Source organism: Aquila chrysaetos, chromosome 9 (assembly GCF_900496995.4).
Source record: "Aquila chrysaetos chrysaetos chromosome 9, bAquChr1.4, whole genome shotgun sequence".
NCBI lineage: Eukaryota > Metazoa > Chordata > Aves > Accipitriformes > Accipitridae > Aquila > Aquila chrysaetos.
Genome location: NC_044012.1, coordinates 25,694,971 through 25,705,191, shown reverse-complemented (window position 1 = coordinate 25,705,191; position 10,221 = coordinate 25,694,971). Strand labels below are relative to the sequence as shown.

Sequence of the window (10,221 nt, the reverse complement as noted above, 5' to 3'; positions counted from 1 at the left end):
TCACTGGGAAATCTCCAAGTGTCCTTAAGGAAAGAGTTTTGAAATACTTCCTAAGTGCTCTGTATTGATTTACATAGGCAAAGTGTCTATTATAAAATTAATATCAAGTAACTCAATTTAGATGTCCTGGAATCAGATCTTTACTATCAAGTAGATATGCATCTAGATCAGGCACATCTGATAAGCCTTGAATGTGCAAAGAGATTGTTCATCACTTCAAAAACTTTCCCATGTAGCAGACTCTCCATTCCCGGTTCTCCCTAACATCCTTCTCTTTCCCTCTCCAGTTTCAGAGAGCTTCTCCTATGTGCAGGACCAGGACAGACCACTCCTACTGTTTACACTCTTGTGCTTTGCTCATTTCCTAAATTTGCAACTTCTTTTACGTTGCTCATACCAAGTTTTTGGTCTGCCCTCTCAAGGAACTTGTGAGCAATAACACCTACCTTCAGTTATTTAGAAGAAACACTTCAAAATCCTCATCTCAAACATGTTTTTGCTTTTCCTGCACAAGACATTGGAACAAATGGGATGAATCAAACCATATCTTATCAGACTCCTTACATTCAAATATCAAGTAATAGCATCACTTTATGCATAAAAGCTTCATTTGTGATACTTTGTTAACATAGTCATCATTAGTTCTAGTCATTGAGCTTTGAGTACTTCAATTTCCATTAAAAGTCATCCCCCCCCCAGGGCAGGTATGTGGGAGCAGAGGTCTATGTGCTGGACAGCATTTCTCAGCCTGTAATCATCCCAAGTCTGAGGTCTACCAGGGAGGACACAGGATGACTCACACCAGATTTAGCTGCTACACCCACAGATTGCTAAAAATACTTTATTCATTCTCCTGCATAATTTGTTTACATTCCTGTGGTTTGTTCCTGATTAAATAACTTCAGGTTTCCATGCCATAAATTGTCCTTAAAATTTGAGATGAATGAGCAGGATTCCCCTGGGGGAAAAAATTCACTTGTTAAATATATCCTGTTGAAGGCTGAGCACAAATACTTTCAAAGAACTTTCTGAAGGCTGTACAACATCTTCTATAGGCACCACACTTCAGTATTACAAGTCATCAGTGTTTCAGCAAGCTCTGATGCCACACAACTGAAAACTATCCTTTCTTTTTATATGCCAAGACTGATTCTGTATGTTCACTACTCATTAAGAAACAACTGTGCTTTAAAGCAATGTTTCAGACCTGCACACTGCATTTTATATAACATGACTGAAAATTATAAGAGATGTTAAAGCTTGATAAAGCCAACCTGCTCCAGCTGAGGATCTAATTCTGCATTTCTAACATTTTCTTAGGTCTCTCATCCAATCTCTTGTTCAAAGCAGGATCAACTCTGAATTCAGACCATGATGCTGAAGGTCCCCTTCATGGGAATTTTTTTTTCTTTTTTTCTCTTCCTTATGTCAATCTCAACCTCTCGTTTCACTTTATACCCATCACCTTTCATTCCCTTGCCATACATATCCACAAATGGCCCAGCTCCACCTGCTCCTTAACTTGTGCTCACCTAGAATGACAGTTCAGCCTTTTACTTTTATGCATCCATTCCTGACCTATAAATGGTGACAATAGCTCCTTCTCCACCTTTCAACAGGTCAGATTGATGATCCTAGATATGATCCTATTCAGGGACCATCCTTTATGTTGCTATTTCATTGCCAACACAAGGTAGCCTTCATTTTGAATGTGACATTACAGGTAATATAAAGTTGACGTACACAGTTATAAGCCAGTCTGGTCTGCTCCTTATCTATCTTTAGGAAACCAAACAGAATCTTCAGCATCCATATTTATATGCATATTGAAGAAAGATAAAAATTATCTTAAGGCAAGGGCTTACACATGACAGAAGGAAAACAGTTTGCTACCCATGTGTTGCTGCCTAATGCTGTACAATGAAGAGTTGGCATGGGTGCTTGGGAAGTGGGTGAGAAAAAGAAAAACTCAAGACTTAAAGGGAAAATAAGGCAGGTTGTGTAATGTCATGTGGGGCAACCAGAGGGAGCTGTGGAGACCAAATAATACTGAGTTAACTCAGCATCTTGTAAATCTATCTGCATGACTTTGGTTTCCACCCATACACAAAGAAACAGGATTAACAAAACGAAACAAAACAAAGCTGGGATCAGGGATATAGGTATACTCCAAACTTATTTTACATAATTTAAATAATTGAATTTGCTTTCCTAGTCTGAGCAAGCCAGCGTTTTGATTTTCTTGTATTACAATACATTTCGGTACGTTCTGGTCAGCACATGGTGAGGGAGATGTCTTTCTTCCACCCTACTACTTTCATTGCCTCTCCTTCTGTGCTCCTTTAACATTTATATCCTCCAAGTTTACCACACCAACTGATAATTTGCTGACAGTTCTTTGTCATTTTTCAGCATTCAAAATCTAGTTTAATCCCAGCTAGAAGTGGACAAAAGGTACAAAACCTGGGTTCTCCTACTGCATTTAGGGTGTTTTTCGCTGGTCTGCTAAGCCCTAGAAATGTGCTGATAAAGACAAAGAAAAGCCAGTGAACCCCACCCCCCCACACCTGTGTGGGTCCTGACAAGGTTGGAAAGCAAGAAGCCAGCCAGCAATTGCACACATCATGAGGCCATCATACAAGAAAATTTCCCCTTTTTACACATCAAATGTTATCAAAAGACCTTCATAAAAGGCTCTGTTCTCTTGAGCTGGCAAATACGTTTGGAGAAGACCATCCTTCACCCTGTCATATACCCAGTCCGTGGATTATTTTTCCCCCCAGTAGCTGTAGTTTTGTTAAATCATGCTTCTTCTGCCATAAATTAGGATTTATGAGGTGTTTCTGGGAACACCCTCATAATTAAACACCATGAGAACATTCTGAGGACTGAAAATGTTTCACAAACACTTATTAATAAGTTGCCTATGCAAATAGTTGTATTATAATAGCTGTAGGTGACGCCTAGTGTTGGGCAATAGTATCACCTTAAAGGAGATATATCAAGGTAATTTCTGGCATCGTCTTAATTAGACTGTGATTCACTGCCTCAAATTTTGGGTTATTCAACTTTTACTCATAGTTTGTATAAAATCAGAAAGCCAGAGTTTCTAACAATGTAAAAAACAGTGGATCTATACACTAATATATAATTAACTCTTGCTACTGCTCTGGACATGTATTTCACTTCATACTTGCCTAATGGGCAGAATTCTTGCTGATATAATGTGTTCAGATGATGTAAGCAGGTAGAGCCTCTTTGAAGTGAAGAGAGTGAATGTTGCAGACCTACATCAGCAGAGCATCCATCCCCAAGCATTTTCCTTTGATTATTTTTTCATTAGCAAGTGCTCCTGACTCAGCTTTACACGCAAAACTTTTGTGCTATGAAGTTGAATAGAACTGGTTTGACCACATAAATCATATCTTAGCTAGGCAAGAGCCATTATTACTGGTGTCCCTGCCTTACGCAAGGATATAATTTTCAAAAACAATTTAAAATTAATAGGTGCTGACAATATTAACATTCTATATTGTTATGTATGCAGTCTACATTACTCTTTGCCCTTTATTACTTTTGTTAGTCACTCTAGAGCATAATACAAAAATTGAGGGGAAAAAAGAAAATTCTGTATAGTGTTGCTACCTTATGGGAGAATTTCAAAAAGAGTTAATTACATTGTAGTTAAGGGACTGCATCTTAATGTGACAGCCAGGATTCAGTTCCTAGTTGTCAGGGATCTCTGAAATGCCACGGAGATCAAGTGAGAGAAGAATCCGGAGTGCTTAGCTAGAAACCTTTTGTAGGGATGAATTTCATACTTCCTACATGTGCTTTAATACCCGTGTTTTGAAATAGCACTTCTGGGCTGCATCCTTGGAGGGCAGAGGTCTTCCAGCTAGAAATTACCAAAGAGTTCAAACCAAGAGACATTGAAAACTTAGGGAGAAGAAAAAAAATCTAGACCATATTTTCAGCTGAATTGTGAGCTTCTCTGACATACACAGCATTCATCCTACCTTGTTTGTACCAAGTCATGAAAACCTGAGGCTCCCTCTGTCATGGCACATACCAACAGGCTGAACGCTACCCCAGCCAGTACCAATGGACTTAAGTCTGCCCCTGTGCGCATAGAGGCATTGTGCGCAATGGGAGGCTCCCACGCACACTGGCAGACGTCACCGGGAGTACCTTGTCAAAGTGTGTGCGCAGTACACCCATTTTCCCAGAAATCAGTTCACCGCACTCACTCTTCCCTCTGGAGGGAAGATTCGGGCATAAAAAATGCCAAGCACATTTAAATGAATTAAAACCACCACCATCATGGTGTTTATGGCATGATGCGTTATGACATTAATTATTCTTATTTTATGAGGCACCCCTAAAGGTCTCCCAGGCTGTGGAGCTTATCAGGAATATTCTGGAGACATCAGGAAATAAGATTTCAAAAAAGTTCACAAACAATTGTTAGTATGTCATACATGGAAATTATTTTATGTTAATAGTAATAATATCTTAGTGGATTTAGACTGCTCTGACCTCATGCAGAATGAAATATGTAAAACATTTATTTAATCAACTCCTCATTTTAAACTTCATTATTGGGGATGGCTTCGTTTTTATTTAAAAGATAACTCTGTGATAGTTTTGCGCTTTGAAGTTTTTGCACCAGGTACTTCCTCTGGCTTAAGAGCACATCTGTAAACTTTATTAACATTGTATCAGATGAAAGACAAGCCCTGCCTTTCTAGAGATTTATCTAGGCATGGAGACAAATTACTAGATGTCAGTTTGTATCTCCAATAAGCAAACTAAATCTTGTGTGCTGACACACTGCCTCTGACATCTGTGAGACTCCCTGTGCAGTCATGTTTTTAGCAAAGATAAGTACCAGCAGTCTATTAATTCTTAGTGTATTTTTAATTCTTAATGAAATCAGTAGAGTAAAACCAGGAAATTTCAAGATGAAAAGAAATTGCAAGTTACCATCTTCATTTTGTATTATTACCTAGCTCAGCTTTAGATAATCATAAACAGTGAGCAAAACAATTACTGCAACTACAGGAATAATACATGCAACAAAGTTTGCTTCATAAGTAATTAAGGTCCTTTACACAAAGGGTGTCTCAGGTCCTCCAGGCAACCTGAGAAAGGGTATAAATACTCTCTCCACGAAAGGCTTTTCTAACTACCACTCTTGACTTGTTCTCTCCGGTACACTGAGTAAGTCTGATTTGAAAACTATAAAAACCTTGAGTTTAATTTTGCTTTCGCATGAATTTTTGTTAAAATCGGGACTAAATCCTGCATAAATATTCTGACTCTCAGAGACATTAGTAAACATATTTCTACATATGTTTTCTATGCTGGATAAAGGTTGTAAGAATAAAAGCAAGGGCTTTTCAAGACTGCTTTGGGCTGTTAATTTTATGGGGGAATTAGGAATTTCAACCTCTTCTCAAAAATTTTCAGAAGAGCTCTAAGAATAGATTTTAGCATTGTTTTTGCATATATGGCATGATTAGGGGATTCAGGAGTTGTTAGGTGGGGGGATTTCATAGATAACTGTTGAAGTAAAATCCTTGTTCGAAGTTAGTTCTGTGTAGCTATAGACATGCGGCATTGCTGTTGTTCATAATCTGCCTATCCTTAGCTAATTTAATTGGAGTCACAACAAGCTACACCAAGTGATGATTAGATATTATTACTTAATGTAACTGTGGAAATAAGCTTTCATTTCTAACTATTAAAACTTTGCTAGTATTTTAATACATTTTTACAGATATTAAATTAAGCATTTTTTTAGGTCAAAGCTGCTTTCTAACCTAAGAGTATTTGGGGGAAAACACTATGCATGTTTTTTGCTTCTTTTTTTTTTTTTTTCCAGAATTATACATTTGAGGATACTTTTGCTTCCTCTGAATGTAGTTGAGAAAAGTAAATAGATCAAAGAGTTCATTGCCTTGCCCATTCCCCTTTGCCAGCAAGCTGCTAGCACCTGGTGCAAAACAGCACTGAGCTTCTGGAGGAAAGTAGATTTCAGGATATTTTTACTTTATGCTTGGCAATGTAATAGCTTATTTATTAGAAAGTGTTGCTGGCTACATATTTTAGGATCCTGTATACTACTTCTCCATAGATGAGATTTGCTGATTTCAGAGATTATCTCCAAATTACCCACCATCTGCCTCAGAAACATTCTGCATTTTCTGTTTACTTATTGTAAGGAGTACTGCAAAGCTGCCATGTCCCCTAGTCCTCATCTTCCAAATGTTCTCAAGCACAGCAGTTCTAGTATACTGCAGCACAGGACTTAACTAAGAATAAAATAATACTTGCCTTATTCATCACTGTAAGGTATCTTTGATTAACAAGTTTAAAAAATAGTGTGATGCTATACCATGGAGAACTAGCTTTTATGTGACAATTTAATCTGAAGAAAGAAATAAACTCTATTAAATGTGTGTACCCTAGCTGAAGCTGCAATTTTCTTATTTGGGTTGACAAGATCACCACAATTAAACCAGTATTTTTAACCCTCCATTTATTCTTAGCCTTTCATTTTTCTGCATTTTAGTGGAACTTTTTGGTGCCTGAAAATAACAGGACTCTGCAAAGAAAATATAGGAAATTAAGCAGGCTGCTAAACAGATTACTCAACACTCACATCTATTGAAAATCCAGGGTTTTTTCTCCTTGCTCCCTTGCACCCCACCTGTAAAATGCAGACTGTAGGCACTGCCCTGAGAAGCTGCGTGTGGGAAGAAAAGAGATGCTGTGGGAACAAGTTCAAACTTGTCTCCAGGAAGTATTACAAAGGACTGGGAGGCTTTAGAGCAGATGTCTGTTTTGGAGGCAGCATACAAAGGAAAGGGGAGGATTTTTGCTCCCAGAGGAAAAGAATTAAAGAGAGCAAGCTTAAAGCAGCAAATTAGAAAGGACAAATAGATGCAGGCTAAGTAAAAGGTGGCAGATACAAGGAAAGGAGCTCAACTGCTGTCTTTATCCAAAGTACCTCTGTCTAAAGATCTCTTAGAACCAAGCTTAGATGTGTCAATAACCAAGTACATGGGATTTTGCATTTTTTTTTTTTTTTTTCTAATTCTGCAAATAAATTGCAGGCACTCCCCTACCACGGCCAGGCAATGGCTTCCAACCAGCTGGCATGCACCAACCCCTGCGAGGCAAAGTGTCCCCAGCCCCTGGCCACCAGCAGCAACGAGCCCTGCGTCGTGGCCTGTGGTGACTCCCGGGTGATTATATACCCACCACCCGTCGTCGTCACCTTCCCAGGGCCCATCCTCACCACCTACCCACAGCAAACCATCGTGGGAGCCTCAGAGCCCTCTGAGGTGGCACTGGCAGAGCCACCAGCCACAGCACCTCTGCCAGCAGACGTGACAGGGAGGCTGGAAGCAGCTGTTGAGAAACTTGCCCCCCAGGTCATTGCCCGACCTGAGCCACGGTGTGCCCCAAAATACTCCTACACTTATTCTTCCCAATGGACACATCCATGTAATTCATACCGCTCTGGGAAACGATGGACATACTAAGTTGAGCCATGGTGTGCACAGAGCAATTTAAAGAAGCAGCAAAGGAAACTTGAGATGCAAATTGGGGGTGGAGCTGATAGGCACCACCCTGAGTGCTGGGTGTTGTCTCCCTCCAGCTGAAAAGAATGAGAGCTGCAAATACTCAGCACCTGTGAAAGGCAGGGTCATGTGTGCATTTTCTCATTTTGCCTTTAGTTTAGAGCTGTTATCCTCTGGCTTTCCAGTTTAGTCATCTGCTTACATTATGCTTTGTCTTATTTCAGTTATATTATTGACACTGAACTTAGAGAGGTGACTTAGGATGCTAGAAATTGCACACAGCAACTGCACCAAAGCAGAAAAAACATTTTTCATAGAATGCATCATTTTGACCATGGTCATTAGCCAGAGCCTCATTGAACCCCTGGAAAGATGGTCTTTATAATCTGTACAATTTTGTTCCAGAATTGTAGAAAAGCTCTCTCTTTCCAAATAAATTTTCTGTAGCAAAGTATGTCTTCTGGTTTTTACTACCACATAATCATTTCCTTCTTCTTTTATTTATCAGTTGAATTTATAGTATATTTATCCTTAGTCGTAGGTATTCCATGTTTCTTCGTTGAGTGCAAATGTCACAAAATCCCAGGAATAATTTTCTATGCAAAGTCATTAAACATGCGCTGAACATTTGACACTCCCCAGGATCAACCTGAGCCCAGGCAGCTGCCACTTGCAACAGCAGTCCTTGCAAGGGCTCAGGTAATGCTCAGCTCCTAATTTCCCATGTCTGTCTCAGGACAGAGAAACTTTCCAACACTTTGCCCCAGCCCAAAGCAAGACATGAAAATCTGGGTGCAGCTGGCAGGGTGGAGAAACGTACAGCCCACAAGTGGCCATCTGACACACTATGCAGAACTTCCCGGAGGTCACAGGGGAAACATGCCCTCAGGCTGCGCACAGACAACAGCAGTCATGAATGCACTAGACCCATTGCAGGCTGCATGCTCAATGCATCAACCCGAGCATCATGACTGACTGGTGCGAACAGGGTGCAGAGTAAGAATAGGAAGAAATACACCAATAGTTTAGTTTTCATTCCTCTATAGACATCACAAAACAGAATGTGGTATTTCACCTTTGATATCTGTCTTTTGTAATGAAGCTAATCATTTGCTAGCAACTTGCCTACCTTGCAGATCAAAACTCTTTTCTAAGAGAAAATCAGAGCTTCCACAAATGTTTTTAGCAAATGAATCACCATCTAAGATTTTACATAATCACTCAGTTTTAGACATAATTCCAGCCACAGTGAAGAAATTCAGACCAAAGAAATTGTTCATTCCATGCGGATTCTTTAATGTTGATGGAAAATGCAATAGACAGTGACAGAAAGAATATAAACAACAAAAAACCAATAAATTGGAAACAGGAATATCATAAGGCAGCAGCAAGGCACAACCCAGGCCTCCAGTCCACAGACACCCTCCCTTCCTATTGCAGGATGGGAATCTCAGAGCCAGGCAGAGTAGGGGAGACTCTCGACCAAGGATGAGTACAGATTCTTTGTATCCCAGATAGAGAGGAGCTTTAGGAGGCAGTACTGGAAACCCTAAAGCTGCCAGCTGAAGATCTGCAAGGTTACTCTGTGCAAATAAGCAAGGACAATAAACTAAAAGTAGCTGCTTTGCACAGCCTAAATACAGGATAAAATGTTTATTCTGCATGTGGTGGTAGAAAAGAGGGGGGGCAACTTGTGGAGAGGGAGGGCAAATACACCAATACACTCCATGGATATTTGGGGTTTAGCAATGCCCACAGTAGCCATTGAGGTACCTGTGGCCTCGGCCCCAGCCGCCATATCCGCAACCCCCATAGCCTCCGTAGCCTCCGTAGCCTCCATAGCCCCCGTAGCCTCCGTAGCCCCAAGAGCCTCCATAGCCCCCAAGGCCTCCAAAACCGCCGCGGCCTCCAAAAGTGCCACCAAAGCCCCCTCCAACTCCGGGGGCTCCCGCCGAGCCAACAACGCTGTACTGCGGGAAGGAGCTGAGGATGGGCCCGGGGAAGGTGACCACCGAGGGCGGGGGCTGGATCACCACCGTGGAGTCGGGGCACTGCCGCACGCAGGGCTCGTTGCAGGTGTCAGCCAGCGGGGCCGGGGCGGCCACCCCGCAGGAAGGGGCGCACAGGCTGGAGCAGGACATCCTTGGGTTCGGGAGGTAAAGCTGCAAGACAAGGCAGAGCTCTGGCTCAGTGCAAGGCCTGATGCTAAGTCCCTCCGGCCTCTCTCACACTTGGAACCTGTGTCCCAGGGCGTGCTCGGGATTATCTCGGCAGTCACAGCAAAAACACGTTCCAGAGTTGACATGCTGCTTTAGAGCCCTTGCTGCCCTCATGCTCCCTGGTTCTTACTCGGCCACGGGAGGGAGGCAAAACTCCCTCATCCAAAGCAGATGGAAAATCACCAAGCTCCCAAAGGACTTGAGGGCACTGGTATACTCGGGGCGTCGTACCTGTGAGTTTAAATTTCCATCCTTTCCGTAGTTCTGAAACAGCACCATCACATCCTAACCATGTGCTATGAAAGTGTGGCGGAGCACTCGGCAAAAGAGACCTTGAGAAAGCCACTGCTGAGGAAGGAAAGGTGGAGGTGAGACTTGGACTTACCACAATGGTCAGGAGAGTCAAGCGG

General features: G+C 41.5%; 1 protein-coding gene across 1 annotated transcript; it reads right to left on the bottom strand.

Moving 5' to 3' along the window:
• Positions 1-9,334: 9,334 nt before the first annotated feature.
• On the bottom strand, positions 9,335-9,766 carry LOC115346070 (claw keratin-like). The gene has a single exon (XM_030025726.1). The coding sequence runs from the start codon at positions 9,731-9,733 to the stop codon at positions 9,335-9,337; it is 399 nt and encodes a 132-aa protein (XP_029881586.1). The 5' UTR covers positions 9,734-9,766.
• Between the last annotated feature and the right edge of the window lie 455 nt (positions 9,767-10,221).

Excerpts from the sequence above, each read along its gene's own strand:
- LOC115346070 (XM_030025726.1), bottom strand. The coding sequence starts at position 9,733 with ATGTCCTGCTCCAGCCTGTGCGCCCCTTCCTGCGGGGTGGCCGCCCCG.